At 43.7% G+C, this 23,008-nt stretch overlaps 2 protein-coding genes across 2 annotated transcripts in view; one reads left to right on the top strand and one right to left on the bottom strand.

Moving 5' to 3' along the window:
* The first annotated feature begins 2,954 nt into the window (after positions 1–2,954).
* Positions 2,955–21,288, top strand: glrx (glutaredoxin (thioltransferase)). Its single transcript, XM_063068579.1, has 3 exons — positions 2,955–3,228; positions 13,407–13,523; positions 21,098–21,288. The coding sequence occupies exons 1-3, from the start codon at positions 3,022–3,024 to the stop codon at positions 21,104–21,106; spliced, it is 333 nt and encodes a 110-aa protein (XP_062924649.1). The 5' UTR covers positions 2,955–3,021; the 3' UTR covers positions 21,107–21,288.
* Positions 21,136–23,008, bottom strand: part of rhobtb3 (Rho related BTB domain containing 3) — an 88,252-nt gene continuing 86,379 nt past the window's right edge. The window contains exon 12 of the mRNA XM_063068578.1: positions 21,136–21,251. Within this exon, the coding sequence (XP_062924648.1) occupies positions 21,136–21,251 (116 nt within the window). The remainder of the gene's footprint in view (positions 21,252–23,008) is intronic.

The raw sequence follows: 23,008 nt of genomic DNA, 5'->3' as shown, positions 1-23,008 counted from the left end.
TTCTGATTCTGAATCCAGCGTCAAAATATGCACATTTATATCTCCACCTCTGGTACAATCAACATATTCCTGACATGGGAAGAGCACTGAGTTTCGAGATTAGCTTTATTTGCCACATGTACATTGAAACATACAGTGAAATGTATCATTTTACATCCAGTCAAATTAAACCAGCAGGGATTGTGCTTGGCAGCCTGAAAGTGTCGTCACGCTTCCCTGTCCCAACATAGCATGCCCACAACTCACTAACCCTAACCGTATGCATTTGGAATGTGGGAGGAAACCCACGTTCATGAGGGGAGCAGACAGGGGCTCTCCTTTTGAGATCCTGATAGTGAACCCTGATAGGGAAACTAAGTTAAACCTGTAAAGTAGATTCGTAAGAAGATTTGTGTTTGGCAATACCTGAAAACTACCTATCTGATGATAAACTTAACCTTGTATTTTGAAAGTGAGACAGATCCCCTCATGTTTTAAGAAGGCAACAATAATCCCAGTGCCGAAAAAGAGCAAGGTGGCATGCCTGAATGACTATCAACCTGTGGCTCTGACATCAATTGCTGTGAAGTGCTTTGAGAGATTGGTTATGGCACACATCAACCACAGCCTACTGGTCAACCTCGACACTTTGCAATTCGCCTACCGGAGCAACAGGTCAACGGCAGATGCCATCTCTCTGGCCCTACATTCCTCCTTAGAACACCTGGAGAATAAAGATGCATACGTAAGGCTCCTTTTCATTGACTACAGCTAGCAACAGACTTCCAGCTTGAGTAAGTCCCTTCAACCACCATCTTCTGTCTTCTATTGCAAGACAGTTCCGAATCCAATCAGCATATTCACCATAGATCCAGGCACAGAGTCTTCAGACTCCTGTACCTCCTTCCTGATGGTAGCAATGAGAAGACAGCATGTCCTGGCTGATGGAGACCCTTAATGATGGATAATGCCTTTTTGAGGCATTGCCTTTTGAAAATGTCCTTAGTGTGGGGTAGGGGTGGGCTAAGAATGCATCCTTGAGAGATGATTGTTCAGTGTTGATTGTCAGCAAGGAGGAGATGTATTATATTTGGAGTGTGAAGGCCCTCAGCCTGTAATTGCTGGAATTTTGAAGAATGGGGGGGGGGGATCTCATTGACAACAGCGTGCGCGGCCTCTCCAGTGATGAATATCTGTTATCTGTCAAGTAGGGCACTGTGCACAATCCTGATTTGATGGAGACAGACGCGAGTGCACAGCAGAACATCTGGAAAACTTCCGAAATGTCTGCTTTGCTACCGCTGCTACTGAGCAGTAACTGGAATCTCTGGAGCTGAAGGCCTCGAAATCCTCGGCTTTGCGTGTTTCAGCGGCCGGAGAGAGGTCGAAGGCGCTCGGCAGAGGATGGCGCTCGGGAGGCTGTATCGGAGAGGCTGGTCGGAAGCTCGGAGTTTTCGGACGGATGGACTCAGGGTCGGCTGTGGTTGGCTGCTTCCAAAGTATCGGCAAGTTGACGGTGCTTGGAGGTTTATGGCAGGGAGTTTCTCCCTTTTGCCGCTGCTATCAGGGACTCGGGGGTCGATCGACTCGGGACTTTGAGACTTTTTTTACTGTGCCCATGGACTGTTCTTTATCAAATTATGGTATTGCTTTGCACTGCTGTAACTATATGTTATAATTATGTGGTTCTGTCAGTGTTAGTCTTTGGTCTGTCTTGTTTTCTGTGATATCACGCCAGAGAAACATTGTATCATTTCTTAATGCATGTATGAATTTCTAAATGACAGTAAAAGAGAACTGAGTGTTCTAATAATCTAAAAACATATTGAATATTAAAAGACCTAGATAGAGTGAATGTGGAGAGGATTTTTCCTGTAGTTGTAGAGTCTAGGTCAAGAAGGCACAACTTCACAATAGAGGGACGTCCATTTAGAATGGAGATGAAGAGGAATTTCTTTAATGTCCTGACAAAGGATTTCGGCCCGAAACGTCGACTAATCTTTTCAACTGATGCTGACTGACCTGCTGAATTCCTCCAGCGCATTGTGAGTGTTCCTTTGACAACAGCATCTGCAGATTATTTTGTGTTTAGGAATTTCTTTAGCCAGTTGGTGGTGAATCTGTGGAATTTGTTGCCACAGGCGGCAGTGGAGGCCAAGTCATTGAGTGTATTTAAGGTGGAGGTTGATAGGTTCTTGATTAGGTAGGGTGTGAAAGGTTATGGGGAGAAGGCAGGCGAATGGGTTTGAGAGGGAAATGGATCAGCCACGATCAAATGACAGTGCAGACTCGATGGGCCGAATGGACTAATTCATGTAGATCTAATCCTACCGTTTATGGTCTTATTCTGAAGCCTTTCAACTTTCATTCTGACTCTGACTGAAGTGAATTAAATTCACACATCATGCACAAGTAGAGTTTCAGAACCAGAATCAGGTTTAATATTATTGGCATATGTCATGAAATATACATTTTAAAAGTAAATTAAATAAGTAGTGCAAAAATAGAAACAAAAAAGGTATTGAGGTAGTGTTCATGGGATCAAAGTCCGTTCAGAAATCGGATGGGAGGGGAAGAAGCTGTTCCTGAATCGTTCAGGCTCCTGTACCTCCTCCTTGATGGTAGCAATGAGAAGAGGGTGAAGAGAGTCCTTAGTGATGGATGACGCCTTACTTAAATGGATATACATCCAGTTAAAGAGAACTATATTAACTGTAATGTATGAATTTTTATTTTCAAAGCGCATTTTATTGGTAACTTGCTAAACAACATAATTCTAATCCATCGCCTTATATAATTGGTGGAATAAATAGATATTGAAGTTAGATTTTATTTATAGAAACTCTTTACACGGAAACAAATAGAAACGTCGCGATTTCCAGTACAATAATACGAGTAATAATACTAGGTACGGCAAAGCATTAAAAGAAATCTACTCCTCCCTCTCGCGTCAAATGATTTCAACAAACGCCACTCCTCCACTTCTGAAGGGCTGAGGAGGAGAAGCGTCTGTGCTCGGCGCTGACTCACTGGAAGCGGACCATGGCTCAAGCATACGTGGACGCAAAAATCCAGGCGGACAAAGTGGTCCTTTTTATCAAAAAGTCCTGTCCTTACTGTGATCTAGCGAAGAACGTGTTTGGAAATTTTGAGTTCAAAAAAGACAGGCTACAGATTTACGACATTGCGGACCATGCCGAGATGAAGGAGATTCAAAATTACTTGGAAAGTATAACCGGAGCCAGGACGGTGAGTTTATTTCTTTAATTAAAAAAACGCCGTCTTTTCGCTCACTTCGGGTTTACGTTTCTCATCTTCATTTTATTTTCTAGTATGGTTAAAGGAAGCTGTAAGCTGTTCTTCGGGCCTTCAGTATCATTATGCAGCATAATGAGTGAAAACGGCAAATGGCGAGTTGCCATTTGGAGACAGACGGGGGATCCCGGTCAACAGCGATCGTCAGTAGGCTGGAGTAACCACTGCCCGGCCCACTTTATCTCCATGCCTTTCATCCTCTGAGAAACGACTTGCAATTTCAACCCGGTTTTTAAAGCAGTAGGAAATCTGTAAGGCGAATCACAGAGCGAGCCGAGGCACACGGATCTCGATAGTCGGCGTAGAATCCTGTCTGAGACTGCGATCTGATTTCCTGTCGCATTTGGAGATACTGCTGCCGGGGGGGAGAGTTCGTCGGAAGGGCGACTCAGGACTGGGTGGGCTTCTCACGGTTCGCTCACCCCTTGGTACCGGGTTCCCGTCCCTCAGCTACCAGTGGACGGCTTCTCCGGTCGTGCTGCTTGAATCCTCCCCCCTGCCAGTCAATCTTTCTAGTGTGGACACCATTAACTCTGAAATTCTCTGAAGCAGGGGTTCCCAACCTTTTTAATGCCGTGTGCCCCCTGCCATTAACCGAAGGGTCTGCGGACCCCCACTTTGGGAAGCCCTGCTCTAAAGCAACACACATAAAATGCTGGAGGAACACAACAGGTCAGGAGATGCATAAAGAGTCGTCGTTTCGGGCCATCAGTCCAGACTCCAACTCGAGATCTTTTTGCACTGTCACTTCGTTATCAACCAGACGCGTGTCTTAGTAACTCGTGAGTCGGGACTGGAAGTGACGCCGGAGGCGAATCTAAAATAACTTGCTTAACCACACATTGAATTTAGGCGCTTGAAATGTACAAGGCGGGGTTAGAAATGGGCGGTGTAGAAGGTAGTGAAAAAGTTACAGGGGAATCTTGATCAGCTCGGTATGTGGGCTGAGGATTGGCAAAGGGGAAATGTGAGGTCTGGCATTTTGGGGATCAACCCAGGGTAGGACTTGTACAGTGAATGGCAGGGCACTGGGGAGTGTTATGGAACAGAGGAGTGCAAATGCATAGTTTAGTGAAAGTGGCATCTGGGGGAAGACACCCAGAGGGGGCACAGTAGCGTAGTGGTTAGAGCAATGCTCTACAGTACCAGAGACCCAGGTTCAATTCCTGCCACTGCCAGCAAGGAGTTTGTACTTTCTCCCCGTGTCTCCAGTTTCCTCCCAAAGTCCAAACCTTCTCATAGGTTGTTCTCACTAGAGAGTAGAATACTACAGCACAGCACAGGCTCTTCGTCCCTCGATGTTGTGCCGACCCATATATTCCTTAAAAAAAACGTACTAAACCCACACTACCCCGTAACCCTCTATTTTTCTTTCATCCATGTGCCTGTCCAAGAGGCTCTTAAATACCCCTAATGTTTTAGCCTTCACCACCATCCCTGGCAAGACATTCCAGGCACCCCCAACCCTCTGTGTGTAAAAAAAAGTTACCCCTGATGTCTCCCCTAAACTTCCCTCCCTTAACTTTGTACATATGCCTTCTGGTGTTTGCTGTTCATGCCCTGGGAAACAGGTACTGGCTATCCACCCTATCTATGCCTCTCATAATCACAGTCCAAAGATGTAGCAGCTGGGCATCGTAAGACATCCTTCGACAAATCGGGGGTTGTTGGGTGGTGCAGCTCAAAGGGCTGGGAGGGTCTGCTCCTTGCTGTATCTCAATAAATCAAATTAAGAACATAAGATGAGATATTAACCTCAATATGTTAACTCTAACTAAAGAATAAGAACACATTTGGCATGGTGGATTTCATCACTCAGTACAGGAGTTGAGAGATTACCTTGCAGGTATTTAGGATGTTGGTGAGGCTGCACTTGGAGTTCTGTGCATAATTTTGGTCACCCTGTTAAAGAAACAATGTTAAGCGTGCAGGAAAGGTTTACTTGGATGTTGCCTCAACTTGGGAGTCTTGAGTTACAAGGGAGTTTATTCCCCAGAATGTAGGAGATCGAGGGGTGACCTGATAGAGATATTAAAGATCGCGAGGGGCAACAGGCAGGGTGAAAGCACAGTCCTTTTCCCAGGGATCAGGTTGCTAAGACAAAAAAGAGTGGAGGTTGAAGGTCAAAGGTGAGAGATTTAAAAGGGTTGCAAAGTGTGGTTTCTGTTTGGAACAAGCTACCAGAAATGGTAGTTGAGCACCATAGCAACATTTAAAAGTTATGTAGGTAAGATGAAGGTCTCAGCCCAAAACATTGACTGTTTTCATTTCCAGAGATGCTGAGTTCCTCCGGCACTTTGTATGAAGTACATGAACAGGAGAGGTGTAGAGGGCAACTGGCCTTTGGCCAACCGTGGGCAGGTGGGACTAGCTCGCTGGGCAACATAGCATGGACAATTTGGGCCGAGGGACCTGAAACCGGGCTGTATGACTCCGTAACTATGTGAACAGCCGGCATGGTAGTGTAGTGGTTCGCACAGCACTTTACAGTACCAGCGATGCCGGTTCAATTCCTGCCACTGCCTGTGAGGAGTTTGCACGTTCTCCCCTTGGCCACGTGGGTTTCCACCCACAGGCCAAAGATGTACCAGTGGGCAGGTTGATTGGTCATTGTAAATTGTCCCCATGTTAGGACTAGGGTTAAATCAGAGGTTGCTGGTTTGCAGACTCGAAGGGCTGGGAGGGTCTGTTCCCCCCTGTACCTCTAAATAAAATAATAAATAAATAAATTCATTGCACACACAAGAGATTCTGCAGATGCTGGAAATCCAAAGCAACACACACACAAAATGCTGGAGAAACTCAGCAAGTCAGGCAACATCTATGGGAGTGAATAAACAGTCGACGTGTCAGGCTGAGAACTTTCTTCAGGACTCATTAGTCTTTTGTGTAATCCAATCACAAACAAGAGAAAATCTGCAGATGCTGGAAATCCAAGTAACTCACACAAAATGCTGGAGGACGTTTCGGGCCAAGACCCTTCAGCAGTATCCTTTTACACTTGTATGTGAAAGGGGTTGCCACTATGCAGTTCCTTCTAAGATACATTGTAGTGAAAATGATTTGCTTATCAGCTACAAGTTGCCTTTTTATTGCTAGAATGGTGGAACGTGCCATTCAGATACTGTTACAGCTTATTCAGATAACGTTGTGGCCTGGTATTTCACCAGAAGGCAATATCTCTGTCAATGACTTAAAACGTGAACTGATAAGAGCAAGAGCAGGCCTTCTGACCCTGCCTTGCCATTCAATATAGTCACGGCTAATCTGCCCCAGGCCTCACTTCACCTCTCTGCTACTTCCCCCAGAGTCCTCAATTAGCTGATCTCTCAAAACCTTGCCTTCTTCCTCTAAATCTCAGTGGTTAGCACAACGCTTTACAGCATTGGCAACTGGGGTTCAATTCCTGCCACTGTCTGAAAGGAATTTGTACGTCCTCTCGATGACCATGTGGGTTTCCTCTGGGCATTCTTGTTTCCTCCCACATTCCAAAAAGGCAGGAGTGAGTAATTTCTGGGCATGCTCTGTTGGCATGGAAACATGGTGACATGCGCAGATTGCCCCCCCCCGCACATCTCTGGACTGGCTGCGTCATTGACGCAAGTGACACATTTCACTGTTTGTTTCAATGTGTCGATGTACATGTGGCAAATAAAACTAACCTTATCTATTATGAACTAATTGTCTAGTAACTCACCCCTAGTTGGCAGCATTTAAGACATTCTACACAGCCACGTCAATCGGTTGTGTCTGTCTCTGAAATTTATAGCAGATTTGGTGCTACCGAGGCTGGTTCTCCAGGCGAGCACCTATTCAGCTAATTGGCATACACTTATCACTGTTAAACGCACAGACAAAATGCTGGAGGAACTCAGCAGGCCAGGCAGTATCTATGGAAAAGAGCACAGTCGAGGTTTCAGGCCGAAGCCCTTTGTCATTACTGTTATCCTGTGGAGGTACTCATCGTTACTTTCATTAGTTAAATGCACGTTACACCTGCAGCAATGAAAGGTCTCCATCTCCGTCTCCCTTTGGCCATCCATCACACACAGACATAGAAGGATTCTTCATTGCAGTTTCTGGAACAGTTTTGTTTGACCAGTCAGGGCTGTTAGCCCTGAGCTGAACCCCCAAGCCTGGATGACTGGCGGACCACTAGAACTTATCACTGCACGTATTACTGTTGTCCTGTGCTGTGCTTGTCACTACATTGGGTAGTTCAGATTCTATCTGCAGCTGAATCAGATCTTGTAGCAAATTGGTCTCCAAACCCAGTACCAACTAGATCCTGCCAATTCCAATTCTACTGAAATCCTTTGACAGCAGTCGGGTATGCCATGGCAAAGCTGAAACATCTGTCAAAGCACCTTAAATGACAGGCCATCTGATAGTCACTTGCAGTACTGTGTTCCTTTGTGGTTGCCCCATTATGGAAAAGATGCGGAAGTTTTAAAGACGATCTAAATCTCAGAGGAGATTTAACAGGATGCTGCCTGGATTAGAGAGCCTGTTTTGTGAGGATAGGTTGAGCGAGCTAGGATTTTCTCTTTGGAGAGAAGGAGGATGAAAGGTGACTTGGTAGAGGTGTTTTTAAATTAAAAGTCTGTCACGAGCCTTGTGGCCCATCAGGCTGGTGCTTATGCCGGTTTCTGTGGCGTGAAGCAACTGAGAGTACGAGACTCCGCCCCCCCCCCCCCCCCCAGATGGGATGCCAGTCTATCGTGAGGTTAACCTCCAGCATTTGCCGGTACCCATTCTCAGCTGGGTAGACTGGAGCATTGTGTGGGTAAGTACCTTGCTCAAGGACACACACTCTACCCCAGCCGAGGCTCGAACCCATAACCTTCAGATCACTAGTCCAACGCCCTAACCACTTGGCCACGCGCCACACTTGATAGAGGTGTACAAGATGATAATAGGCAGAGATAGAGTGGACAGCAGAGACTTTATACTCAGGAAGGAAAATGGTTAATTCAAGAGGGTAGAACCTTAAGGTGTAGGGGGGAATATCAGAGGTAGTTTTCTTTACCCAGAATGGTAGGGGTGTGACATGTGCTGCTAGGGCTAGTGTAAGAGATAGATACATTAGAGACATTTCAGATAGAGACTGCTTCTTCAGCCCATCACCCCTACTGGGGCATAGGCCACTGACAGCAGCTGGCAGTCCTCAGTCCTGGGGCAATCTTTCAAGTTTTCCCAGGTGTGGCCCATCTTCTTTGTGTGTCCTTCCTCTTCCAGCGATGAGGTCTTTGGAGCTTCTGTTAGTGTATCTGTAGCTCTGGGTTTTTGCCGGGGGTTGCTAGGCCCATGTCCAGTCCTCCTCTCACAGCTGGGCGTGGAACCGTCCATCGTGGAGAAAGGACTCAGAGTAGGATAAAATGTTGCACAACATTGTGGGCCAAAGACCCTGTACTGTGCGGTACTTTTCTATGTTCTAACAGTCAGTGCTGCCAAACGTACATTATTAAATTAACAGAAATTTCAAAAGGTACAAATCAGAATCTTAAATAGTCAAATAATCCAATAATTTTTTTTAAATTACCTGAGACATGTGCTTTTCCCGTGTCTCCACATGGTTACAACAAGTAGTTGTCAAACTTCTCCCAGACCGTACCCAACTGGGGTTCATGAGGAGTTTCGGATCGGTTTACAGTCAGCAAACATCAGGGCAGGAATCGTCCTGGATTTTTCAGGCCTTGCCCGTTCGTGCAGGAGTTCTGAACATTTTCACAATTGTGTTGGGACATGCTGGTGTTTCTCAGGGAAATGCAGACTTTTGGCATGGGAGATGATTGTGGTGTAAATGATTGGCTTCAGGTCAATCTAATGTACAGTAGATCTTGTTGATGTGCATTTCTGACTGGGATATGCCATGGTATTTACTCACCTGGGTCAGGAAAATGGTCTGTTTTTTCTGGCACTAAAATGGCTTTGGCAATCTCCCTAACACTATTTCCAAATGCTCGTTCTAAAAAAAAGTGTTGGTACCACTACCCTTGTTGTTTAATTACCTTTGTTATGTGTCATGTTGTATAGTCTTCTGGCAATCATAGTCTTTTCATCCCCATCGTTGTTCTTGGAAAATTTCTCTACAGAAGTGGTTTGCCTTATTCTGGTCAGTGCATTTACAAGATGAGTGACCCCGGTCATCAACTCTCTCAACAGATTGTCTGATTGTCAGTGGTTGCATAACCAGGACTTGTGATGTGCACCGGCTGCTCATCTGACCATCCACCACCTGCAGCCATGGCTTCACGTGACTCTGATTGGGTGGAGGGGGCTAAGCAGGTGCTACACCTTGCCCAAGGGTGACCTCTAGACTAGCAGAGGGAAGGAGTGCCTCGCACCTCCTTTGGTAGAGATATATCTCCACCCTTCCACCGAATACTGTATCTCTAAATAGATAATGCCTAAAAGAGACAACTCAACAATTGTTTCATTAAGTCAAATGTTTAATCCATGGCATTAAATATCAAGCATCATCAGAAAAGCTTTAAGATAACCACAAACCACAGAACGATAGCCCCTTTCTCCTGATTTAATGCTTGTGTTGCCTGTGAGATACTGTGATTAGAACGGCAGGAAAAGGTGTTGGTAAATCAGGGCCATTGTTTTTGCTTGACACCCTTGCTGGCTGCTTTAGCAAATTGCACTGGGATTCACCAAATGAAAGTCGGTTGAAAAACAAAACAAAAAACTCGCAGATGCTGGAAATCCTGAAATAAAAAATCAAAATTGCAAGAGATACTCAGATCTCTTGTCTCTCTCCATGGAAATAACATTTAGAAACAATGAATTCTGTCAGTGGTGGTCTCTGGGAGCCATTCTTTGCAGTGTAAACGCAGATCAACTTTGATACAAGAATGTGGGAGGCAGGAACCACTGAAGGATACAGCAAGCACTGCGGCAGACGATTCAGATTCAGATTAATTAATTTATCACATGTACATTGAAACACCCAGTGAAATGTGCCATTTGCATTAACAACCAGCACACCCAAGGGTGTGCTGGGGGCAGCCCACAAATGTTGCCACACATTCCGGTGCCAACATAACATGCCCGCAATGTTTCACAGAACAACGCAAGCAACAGCAAAGCCAAAAAACAAAACAGAAGTAAAATAAGCCCCTTTCCCCCTGCCCACACCAGCCCACACCCTCAAACATCCAGGTAAGCCACTGACCCCAGAGCAGACCGCCTCCGGGCCTCCACTCCTTGGCTCTGGAATCTCAGACTTGCTGGCATCCCACCTCCAAGCTCGGATTTCATCCCAAGCTGGTTTTGTCCTCCGACCCCTATGACCCAGGCCCCTCATGTCTCCTTCTGACCTCGTGACTCCAGAAACCTGCCCTTCCAACTCCCCCCTTACCTCTGAAGCCACAAGGAGAGGTAACAAGCCCAGGGTAATAATGTTCAAAACATGTCATCTCTGCTTCCAACATGATGCACTAGCATCTTCCCCAGTCCAAAACTAATTCTGCCCAATGAACCATGTGCCGTTCATCTTGCACTAACTGGGAATATATTCCAGAGCGCCCACAGTGGTTTAGCATTAATAATGGAAGCTGCTCCAAGCTCCGTTGATGAAATTATGATGAAAGATCGTTGACCGAAAACATCAGCCGTGTTGCTCTTTTCGTGGTTGCTGACCCGTTGAGTATTTCCAGCATTTTCTGTCAAATTCCAACCGGTACCAGTGTCACATGGGGCTCTGTCTTTAGAAACAACCTGATGTTGTTTTGCAAATTTCTACAGGTGAACCGTAGAGAGAATTCTAACTGGCTGCATCACCACCTTGTTTGGGGGGGGGGGAGTGGAATTGGTGGGGGCTACTGCACAGGGTTGAAATAAGCTGTAGAAAGATGTAAACTCGGTCAGCTCCATCATGAGCTCTAGGCTCACCAGCATCCAGGACATCTTCAAGGAGCAATGCCACAAAAATGTGGCATCCATCATGAAGGACCCCTATCACCCCACCAGGAAGGAGATACAGGAGCCTTCTGTGCAATTCAGGAACAGCTTCTTTCCCTCTGCCATCAGGTTTCTGAATGGACATTGAACCCATGAATACTACCTCACTACTTTTTTTTTTCCTTTTGCACTAATATTATATATATATTAGTTTTTATTACGTATTGCAATGTACTGCTGCCACAGAACAAATTTCATGACGTATGCTGACGATATTAAACCAGATTCTGATGTGTTAGTCCTTTCATCAAAGGCTTTCTGAAAGTCCCGTTGGAACAGTTTATTGGGTTCCCTTCACTCATTAATCTCATGGCTTCCTTGTAACAAAACTTAAATTAGTTTTGTAGTTTTATTGTTCAAGATTGTTTAATGTCATTTCCTGTACACAGTTGTAAAGGAGGACAAAATGATTGTTACTCCAGGTCCCATGCAGCACAAAAAAAATCCAATAAGATAAAAAACACAATAATAACAAAAAAAAAACACATACATGCATAACACGAAGAATTCTGCAGATGCCGGAATTTCAAGCAACTTTGATGTGTGTTACATAAATGCGTAAAATAGCTTCTATACATAAATTGTATGTCCATAAAGTGATTCCAAGCACAGGAGTGTCTGTACATAAGGTGAGTGACAAGAAATGATGAAGTAGTAGTGTTGGAGGGGTGGGTTTGTGGGTGGAGGTGTTGAACAGCCTTACTGCTTAGGGAAAGTAACTGTCCTTGAGTTGTGTGGTCCTCCCTGTGGGGCAAGCAGTTCATGAGCAGGGTGGGTGGGATCCTTCATGATGTTACTGACCCATTTCCAGCACGTTTCTGTATATATGTCCTTGATGGCAGGTAGGCTGGTGCTAGTGATGCATTGGGCAGTTTTGACTACTCATCGTAGAGCCTCCCTGTCTGCTATAGTGCAGTTTTTATACCAAGTAGTGATGCAGTTTGTTAAGATGCTCTTTACTGTGCAGCTGTAGAATGACATGAATATGGATGTGCATAGTCCAGCTCTCTTCAGCCGCTTCAGAAAGTAGAGGCATTGGTGGGCTTTCCTGATTGTGCAGACATGTTCTGGGACCACGAGAGGTTGTGTGAGATCTGCACTCGCAGGAGTTTGAAACTGCTTGCAGTTTCCACTGCTGTGCCACCGATGTGGAGTGGAGTATGGGTGCAGTGAGTTCTCCTGAAGTTGATAACCATCTCCTTTGTCTGCTGACATTGAGGAACAGCTACAAGATAATTATTAATAGCTGTGCTGAGTTTTGTGAGTAGCACCTTCTCTCACTCACTGTTCAATGTGGATGTTCCAGGGATCCCTTAAAGCATGTGATGGTTAAGCCCGTAGTTTCCCAGCTCTGTTCCCATCTCTTTTTAAAATAAGAATTACATGTGCTATATTCCATTTGAGGAAAATGTCCATTCAATCTCTTGAGTTTATGGTTGAGGGGCTCACTGAAGTCTTCTCTCCCCCTTAATGTTGGTCCACATCTTTGTGGACATCAAGAGATGTGCCTCAAGACGATGAAACCATCACTAAGGACCCTCATCGTCCAGGACCATTAATACCATAGGGGAGGAAGTACAGGAGGCCAAGACTCTCACTCAACAATTTAGGAACAGCTTCTTTCCCTCCACCATCAGATTTCTGGACTGTCCATGAAGGCATGAATATTACCTGGCTATTCTGATTTTAGTACTTCTATTTTTGTCATGCATAGATTTTTATGTCTTTGCATTTCACTGCTGCCACAAAATAACAATTTTGCATCGTATGTTGGCAATAATAAACCCGATTCTGATCAGATTTATTATCAGTTATTTACCATTTGTTGGACCATTTATTACATTTTAACCATAGTCAGTTTGACCCTTACCATTTTGAGTATGACGACACCTGTGGGCTGCCTGCAGTACATATTTGGACAGTGCTGGTCATAGAAGCAAAGGACACATTTAACTGTATGCTTCGATGTACTTGTCACATGTAGAGCTAATCTGTCTTTAATCTCCGACAGCATTAGTAATTGTACCAGTCTGAATAATACTGATTGCTACTGTTTGACAGGAGAGCCAAATAGAATCAAGACTGTATTCGCTGTGTACAGGTATTTCTGATTAAATATAACAGTTCTGATCTTATTACAGGTGCCCCGTGTATTCATTGGGACTAAGTGTGTGGGAGGTGGTTCTGACGTTAAGCAGCTCCACGAGTCTGGAGCGCTGAAGGAGAAGCTCATTGCCATCGGTGCCTTATCGTCCGAGGTAAGATTGAGGACTAAGGCTTTGTAAGGCCTTGGTCAGACTCCAGTTGGCGGCTTGTGAGCAGTCTTAGGCCCCTTACCTGGGAAAGGATGTGGGGAAGCTCCAGAGAAGAATCACGAGAAGTATCCTGGGTCTTAAAGGGTTAACATATGAAGAGTGTTTGATGTATGATCTTATTCCAATGGCTTGAAGTTTCCATTTGCAAAACTGGTAGTTCCATGCATGGTGGCCATGTTGTTTTGGCACTGGAATGTGTGGCGACAATTGCGGGCGACACCCAGTACATGGGTGTGCTGCACCCAGTAAGAACATGGGCGTGCCGCTTGTTAATGCAAATGATGCATTTCACTATGCTTTGATGTAAATGTTCAAAGTAAATTTATGATCACATATATGTCACCTGAGATTAATTTTCATGTTCGACAAATCCATAATAGAATATTTAACCATAATATAATCAATGAAAGAACACAGTTTCAGGCCACTGGAATAAAACTATATGACCTCAAATGCTCCTCACATGTTAACCCTTTCATTCCTGGAATGATTCTCATGAACCTCCTCAGGACCCTCTCCACATGCTATTAATGAACCTGAATCTGCAGCAGTCAGAAAGTTTGAAAATCTTATGCAATTACAGATCCAACCCCAGATGTTTCTACAATAATTAAGACCATTAGACATAGGAGTGGAATTGGGATATTCGGTTCATTGAGTCTCCTTGACATTCAATCATGTCTGCTTTATTCCCCTTTCATCCCCATTCTCCTGCCTTTTGTAACCTTTGTTGCCCTTGCTAATCAGGAATCTAGCAATCTCCACTTTAAATATACCCAAAGATCTAGCCTCCATAGCAGTCTGTGGCAATGAAATCCACAGATTCACCACCCTCTGGCTAAAGAAGTTCCTTCTTATCTCTGTTCTAAAGGATGTCCTTGTATTCTGACTCGTCCTAGACTCCCCCACAATTGGAAACATCCTCTCCCTGTCCAGTCAATCTAGGCTTTCCAATTTTTGACAAGTTTCAATGAGATTTCCCTCCCCCCACCCCCACGTTCTTCTAAACTCCAGCAAGGACAGGCCCAGAATCATCAAACACTCCTCATACATTAATGCTTTGATTCCCAGGATCATTCTCATGAACTTCCCCTCGACCCTTTACAACGCCAACACATCCTTTCTCAGATAAGGGGCCCAAAATTGTTCACAATACTCCCAAGTGCAGTTGGACCAATGCCTTAACATTACAAACTAGTCTTAGTAGTTGGTCTCTACCTGAACTACACTGGTGGATCATGAATTTCCTGCATTTTACTAATATAGCAATAGGAAATTTGCTCAAGGACTTTTAGTTACCTAGATCTAATTTGCAGCAACCCGTGTTCTCAGTTCTATCTAGTTATCTATCTATTTAGTTAGTTAGCTATGTACAATTTGCTGTTATTTGCACATTGGTTGTTAGTCTTATGTATAGATTTTTATAAATTATATTTCTTTACTTTCCTGTAAATGCCTGTAAGAAAGTGAATCTCAAGATAGTATATGGTGACATCCACTTACTTCAAGGATAAATTTACTTTGAACTTTGACATTGTGCAGGAAAATCGAAATAAAGCTGCAGTTGCTGAAAGTCCGAAATAAAACCAGAAAATACTGGGAACAATTTTGTGGAGTGAGGGGATTAGCATTTCAATTGAAGACCCTTCATTAGATGGGGAATAAGAAAATAAGTTCGTTGAAGGTTGGAGAAGGGGCTGGGAAGGAATGGATAGGACAAAAGAAATATCTCTAGCATGAGGTCATGGTTGCCACGGAGATAAGCTGCTGATAAAGGAATGGATAGGACAAAAGGAGTATCTCTAGAATGAGGTCGTGGTTGCCATGGGGATAAGCTGCTGATGAAGGAATGGATAGGACAAAAGGAGTATCTCTAGAATAAGGTCATGGTTGCCACAGAGATAAGCTGCTGATGAAGCAACCTGGTGGGTGTGTTAATGTGGGCAGTTAGAATTAGTACAAGATCTGCGAGATATGGGCAGTTAAAGGAAACACAAGCCAAGGAATTTGGATGGTGCAGTAGTCAGTGTTAATGGACAGAAAAACTGAGTCACTGTGACAGATGGTTTTTTAGTGCAGAACTGGATAGTCATGGTACAAACAAGTTACTTGTTGAATTCAATACTGGATGTGGAAGGCTTGGATGTCTTATTATAGAAGGTGAGGCACTGTTCTTTAAGCCTTTAAGAATCACCTTCAGCATTCTGGAGATGAAGGGCATATTCCCTTCCCAATTTTGTGGCCAGCCTTTCATTCTTCAGCAGCCATTACCCTTTTTATGACACTACCCCCATACATACTGAAAATTCCAAACCAAAAATGCAGATGCTGGTAATCTAAAAAACACAGAAAATGCTGGAAATGCACACCAGCGGAAATGCACACCAGCAGAACTGCCTCACTTATCCTTTCTTGCCCTTCCCTTTCACCATCCTGTGATCTAAACAGGCCCTTCCAGGTGAACACAAGAGATTGTGCAGATGCTGGAAATACAGAGCGACAACCACCTGAGTCCTGATGAAGTTTCTCAGCCCGAAATGTCAACTGTTTATTCCTCTCTACAGACGCTGCCTGACCCAGATGTAACGAGACATCCCACCTGTTATACTGGAAAGCCTCGGCTGATAAAGACAAGCACACTGTGTGCTGCCTTACCATTCTCTTTACCTGTTTTACCATTTTCAAGGAATGATATACTTGGTCTCTCTGTCCTACAGCATTCCCCAGGGCTCTGCATTCACTGTGTATGTCCTGTCCAAGAATGCGTCACTTTACACTTCTCCAAGTTGACTTCCATCTGCCATTCCTTTGCCCTTCTTCCCAGTTAATCTGGATCCTGTTGAAATCCTAGTCAACCTTCTTCAAGCTCCACCACACCACCAATTTTGGTGTCAACTGCAACTTACAAGTTGTTGCATCTAAAGCCCTATCCAAATCATTAATATACACAATGAAGAATAAGGGACCTGCAGCACATCACTGGGTTGAAGATGTGCTCAAGATAAACAAGTGAAACAAGTAGCTGAGTGGGTCACTGTTTTGAGGAAATTCCAGGCCATCGAATATGTTGTATAGCAGGAATGAATTTTCTCTTCATTGTATTGTTCACGACTCTAATGCCAAAAAAAAACTAAGAAACCCCTTAACAAAGAGATGTTCCCAATTACTTTACTGGAGGAAAACAATTTCTCTTTTCAAAATACTGCAAAGTTCAACTCAACAAATATACAATTTCCTATAATGTCACACCACAAGTGTTATTAACATTCTCTGCATAACATACTATGGTGAGTGAAACATAATTGGCTGTTTAAAATCGGTGTGTTCATAGTTCAGGTGGGTGGTGGTGATGCACAGTATTTTAATTGTTTTTCCAATTACAAAACCATTGAAATATGGAGGAGAGAACAGACAGAAATACAATGTTTGGCAACTAATGTTAACTGAGGGTTTGTACTGCTTGCCTGTTGGAATCATGCTCCTATACTCTCCAGGAATCAGAGATATTCAGCAGGCCACCAATACTCTCCTTCACATTAGCAACTAAAGATTAGTTTCTAACTCATTCTCCAGTTTAATCTTTGCCAGAACAGTTCACATCTCACATCTCTTCCCTCTTGTTTCCAGATTATCTTTAAAAGTTTAATTCTCTCCTAATGCAAACACTTCCTAAAGGAATCTATGCTCCAAAAGCCACTGCATTATGTAAAACTTATTCTAAACCTTCTCATTCCTGAGGAATTTTATTGAAAATCCCTGGTTGTAGATCCCCTCAAAGAGAAAAAAATACTCCTTATTCTGTATTAACTTTGTATTCCAGAAGTTCCAATTACTCAGTACACATCAAATCAAAGAAAAAAATAAATTAATGCTTTGAATCTGGTCCCTCTAGACTAGTGTTTAGTTTAAATTTAGTTTAGTCTAATGTTTAGTTTGTAATCCCTTTCTGAGGTCTTCTGTTGACTATATATTTGAAACATAAACATATAGCCTATTTATAGTCTATAGTCTTCTATAGACCATATATTTGAAACATTAACATTTTTTATTTGAATCCTTGACCTAGAACTAATCTATGCATTTCTATTTTATTTTAACAAACTGGCTGATTTCTATTATTCCAATGACAGCAGGATTGTAAACACGAGATTCTACAAATACTGGAAATCTTGAGCAATACACTCAAACTGCTGGAGAAACTTGGCAGGTCTGGCAGCATGTGTGGAGGGGAATAAACAGTCAACGTCTTGGGCTGAGACCCTTCATCAGGATTATTCCTCTTAACTCCCTCCAGGCTCTTGCCTCCACCTCTCACCCCCACCTCAGCAGGTTCCACCCATCACCTCCCAGCCTGTTTCAATCTCCAGCGCCTCTCTACACTGGCTATCATCCCTTCAGACTCTCAGTCCTGATGGAGGGTCATAGCCCGAAGGGGTTCCCAACTTTTATGCCATGGACCAATACCATTAAGTAAATGGTCCAAGGACCCCAGGTCTAGAACCCCTGAGTCGTTAACAGATGCTGCTAAACCCCACTGAGTTCCTCTCACAGAGGAGATGGAGTGCGATAGAAAGAACACACACACACACACACACACACACACACACACACACACACACACACACACACACACAGTGTGCTGGAGGATCTCAGACACACACACACACACACACACACACAGAGTGCTGGAGGATCTCAGCAGGACAGGATAAACAACCAACATTTTGAGCCGAGACGCTTCACCTGAAAACCTGATGAAGGGTCTCAGTTTGAGATAGCGACTGTTTATTCCCCTCCACAGACGGTGCCACACTTGCCCAGTTCCTCCAGCAGTGTGTATGCCTGCTTGCGGTTGCTTTTCTGCAGCAATAGTTTGATACTTCCTCAACAAGGATGCAGAAATGCATAAACTTACAGCGAAGAGAGCCACGTGCTCATTGTGGTCATGCTAGCCAGAAGTAAACTTTACATTAATTCCACTTCTCAGTCCTTGGTCTATGGCTCTTTGGGCACTTTTAAATGTAACGAGCATTTCACTTCCATCAGCCTCTTAAGACAGTGAGTCCAGATTCCACCCACCTGATCCCTTTCTTAATCCTTGTGCCAATTAACTTTGAATATATGGCCCTGAGTGACTGACCTCCTCAATAAGGGATCTAGGACCTTTCGGAGTCTCCTCGTTCATTATCCCTCAGTAAAAGGTCCGCTCTGATTTCTTTGTTCTGAAGAGTACAACACACAGCCCATCCATCCTCTTGTCCATGTCACTGATTCTCCAGCCCTGGCAACATGCATATCCCTCTTCAGCATCGGTCCCCACCTATCGCATTTACGCAATAGAGTGGAGACCAGAAATGTACACAGTCCTCGAACTGTGACCTAACTTTAAACACTAAACCATCACTGTAATACTACACGAACAAGAACCGATTTGAGGGGATTGTCGTTGATAATGGAAATGGAGGGGGTTTTCATTTCTGGTAAAGAGAGTTTCCTCTAGCCAAAGTAAAATTCTGTAAACCACTGGGTGAAAATGATTCCAAGGCGACATCCTCAATGTTGGTAGCTATCTCTGACATCTGAACTTTGTAACATCAAAATCTGAGATGAGCAGGTCAGTTGTCTGCACATTTACCCCTCTATCAATCCAATGAATCACAATGGACAGATGCATCGAAGTTAGAAGCAAAACCCATTCACCCGATTGGGGCCGTCAAACTAGACTTAAAAATTAGGTGCAGGTCAGTGAATATAGAAGCTGGCTGGTGGTGTAGTGGCATCAGCGCCAGACTTCAGAGCGAAGGCTCCCGAGTTCGAACCCAGCCGGCTCCCAAGGCACGCCTCCCATCCGTGCTGGGTTGAGCGTTGAGCTAGCAACTTGACCTCATAAAAAATAAATTGCCTGCTACAGAAACATCAACAGCAAAAAGTTGATGGCCTGTGCTCTCTTGTGAGTTTAAAGGCAATTTCTCTTCTCTTCTCTTCAGTGAATATAGAACAATACAACACAGTACAGGCCCTTCGGCCCACAATATTGTGCTGACCTTTTGATGTACCCTAAATTAATCTAACCCTTCTCTCTCTCTCCCTCGTCTGGATGAAGGGACTTGGCCTGAAACATCAGCTGTCTTTCCCCTCCATCAATGGTGCCCAAGATGCTGATTTCCTCCAGCATTTTGTGTCTCTCCACCCCCCCCACCCCCACATGGCTTATCGTCCATGTGCCTATCCAAGAGTCTCCTAAATGTCCCTAATGTATCACCACCCCTGGCAGCACGTTCCATGCTCCCAACACTCTGTGGGGGCGGGGGGGACTTGCCTCTGACATACCCCCTACAGTACTGTAAAATTATGCCCTCTCAAATTAGCTATTTCCACCCTGGGTATAAAGACGCTGGCTGTCTTGTATCTTGATACAAGGCTATCGATTTTAACCGATGTTTCAGTTACATACTCTGCCATCTTCACTAGATGTGACCCGGCATCATCCCCGATGAAGATGGCAGAGTTTGTCATTGAAACGTTGGTTAAAATCAATACCTGGATGCCTGCCGAGAGTTAATCCTAATGAATGTTATATCTCAATATAATTGTAATGTAATTCTAGCTGTGGTATAAACCAGGAGGTTTCCAGGAACCTCTCGGTTAATGGTAGGGGGCCATGGCATAAAAGAGGCTGGGAACCTCTGTTGTAAACATTAACACTATAACACTCATTTTTCAGAATGAGCTTCCTGTTGTCTGATCTAGTTCATAGGGAATATGAAGGGAGATTTGATAGAGCTATACAAAAGTATGAAGGGCCTACTTAGGGTAAATACAAGCAGGCATTTTCCACTGAGATTGGGAACTAGAGGTCATGGGTTAAAGGGTGAAAGGTGAGATATTTAAGGAGAACCTGAAGGGGAACTTCTTCACTTGGAGGGCAGAGCAAGTGTGGAATGAGCTACCAGTGGAAGTATTGGACACTGGTTTGATTTCAATATTTAAGAGACATTTGGATAAGGATGTGGATGGGAGGGCTGTGACCCTTGTGTGGGCAACATAACAGATTGGTACAAACTAGATGAACCAAAGGGCCTATTTCTGTGCTATAGTACTCTACAAGGTGTGGAGTTCTGACATGAACATAAACTACTTCTCTTCAATAATTAAAACTGGATATGTTTTTTGATATGTATCATTCTTTATACCTATCTAATTCCTACCAGAAAGTTGAATAAGAAGGTATGCAAAATGCCTTTCTTCACATTTGATGGGCAGGGCCAATAAATCCATCACTGAGTAAGGTTAGAGATGTCTTAAAATTAGCGTGTATTCCAGGATATGATTGGGCTGTCACAAGAGCTTCTTACCTACAGAGAGAAGATTAATGTGGCATTAAAAAAAACGATGAATCTTCATACTCAGCAGTTTCTTCCAAGCTTAAAGTTGTCCATTGGGTTTGTGAGATTCAGTTGATTTCGGTCTGGTTTTGTTACAATAGGACCAGGTTTTCTAACTTTCTGATTTTTTAGCCTCAATAGGTGCCAAGGACAGACAGTTCAACAACCTGTTACATGAGAATACAACGAGATCTTCCAGAGTGAACGTGGTGTCTGTACTCAGTCAATTTCTGCAAGTACGAACTTGACGGCCATCTATGGCTTTCCACAAACGCTTGTTCTTCATCTGCATATAAATGTAATAAAGAGACTCCAATTAATAATGCTGTTGTCACCTGACTTACTTTAATTAACTGTTTGATCTTTTATTTATGATCTTCTTCTAAGGTCCGCTCTGTTGGAAACTCCCTCGGAAATAGTTCAACGCGTCACGGTGGCGTAGTGGATAGCGCAACGCTTTACAGTACAGGTGACCCAGGTTCATTTCCCGCTACTGTCTGTAAGGAGTTTGTACGTTCTCCCCATGACCTTGTGAGTTTTGTTTGGGTGCCCCGGTTTTCCCCACAGTCCAAAGACATACCAGTTGGTAGGTTAATTGGTTACTGTAAATTGTCCTGTGATTAGGCTAGGGTCAAATTGGGCAGCACAGCTCAAAGAGCCTATTCCATGCTGTATCTCAATAAATTAAAAAATAATAAAAAGGCTTGACGGACATAATTCTATGATGCATAGACAACATAATTCTATGACGTGCATTCCTAAAACTCTCAGTTCACCAAAGAGGTTACGTTAGGACCACACAATTTCAGGAAATTGCTAAGTTTTCTCAATATCCAAAAAACATACCATAACAAATAATTACTGGAATTTTGCATCAATTCATTAAATTTTTTAAACTGCGGGAATTAAATGGGTCAGCACGGACTAGATGGGCTAAAGGGCCTGTTTTTGTGCTGTACTTTTCTATGAATTCACTTTTGTATTTAAGGGCAGTTTAAAAGGCTCACAGGATCCCGGGTGTTATAAACGGAGACACCGCGTACAAATGCAGGAAAGTTTAAAATGATGAAAAAAAAAGCTGATTCAGACACAGGTAGAGAACTATGCTCACCATGTTTTAGGTAGACTTCTACTATTTTTTATTTGGAGAGATGCAGTACAGTAACTGACCCAGCCCAATGAGTCTGCGCTGCCCAACTACACCTGTGCAACCCATTAACCTACAACTCAGTCGTCTTTGGAATGTGGGAGGAAACCAGACCCCCTCCCCTCCCAAAAGAAGTCCATGAGCTCACAGGGTGTACGTACAAATTCCTCACAGACACCAAAGGAATTGAACCTGAGCTGCTGGTGCTGTAACATTGTTACACAAACCATGTTCCACCACATTTATCCTTTAGAAAGGCTACAAAGGAGATCCAGAGCTGAGGACCTTTAGTTGTGTTGGTAGACAGGGGAAGCTCAAGGTTGTTCTCCTTAGATTTTTAGTTTAAAACAGGAGCCTAATAACTCTCAGATGTTATTGCATTTCTGGGATTTGTGGATTGGACTGTAGTTCATATTGGCCTCTTTTAGTTCTATATTTTTTTCCCATATTCTAGCCCATTCTTGTTGCTGATTGGTGGGTTTGGGGTTTGATGTTCTTGGGCAATGTGATCTGTTTCTGTGCGAGGGAGGGGTTGAGGTTTGCGAGTTTTTGTTTCCTTTCATTCTGGGGGGCGGAATTGATGTCCTTCTTTCAACTACTTCAATGGTTTTCAGTATTTTATGGCTATCTGTAGAAGATAGAGAAAAACTTGGTGGAAGGGCCAAATAAATGAAGTTCTTGAATAAGAGGCTGGCCAAAGAACCAAAAGAGATTTGAGAAGAAACATTTTACCAATGAGTGGTTAGAATCCAGAATGGTTCCTGGATAGGGCAGTGGAGACATAATCAATTGTAGTTCTTAGAAGCAAACCACAAAGTCCAAGATGGTGCCAGCAACCAATGCGACTAACAGTGACGTCCTGCAGATAGTTCATGAAAAACTACTACTTCACACTT

This window comes from Mobula hypostoma, chromosome 16 (assembly GCF_963921235.1).
Source record: "Mobula hypostoma chromosome 16, sMobHyp1.1, whole genome shotgun sequence".
In the NCBI taxonomy this organism is placed as follows: domain Eukaryota; kingdom Metazoa; phylum Chordata; class Chondrichthyes; order Myliobatiformes; family Myliobatidae; genus Mobula; species Mobula hypostoma.
Note: the sequence above shows the minus strand (reverse complement) of the source record. Positions and strands in the feature narration are given on the sequence as shown.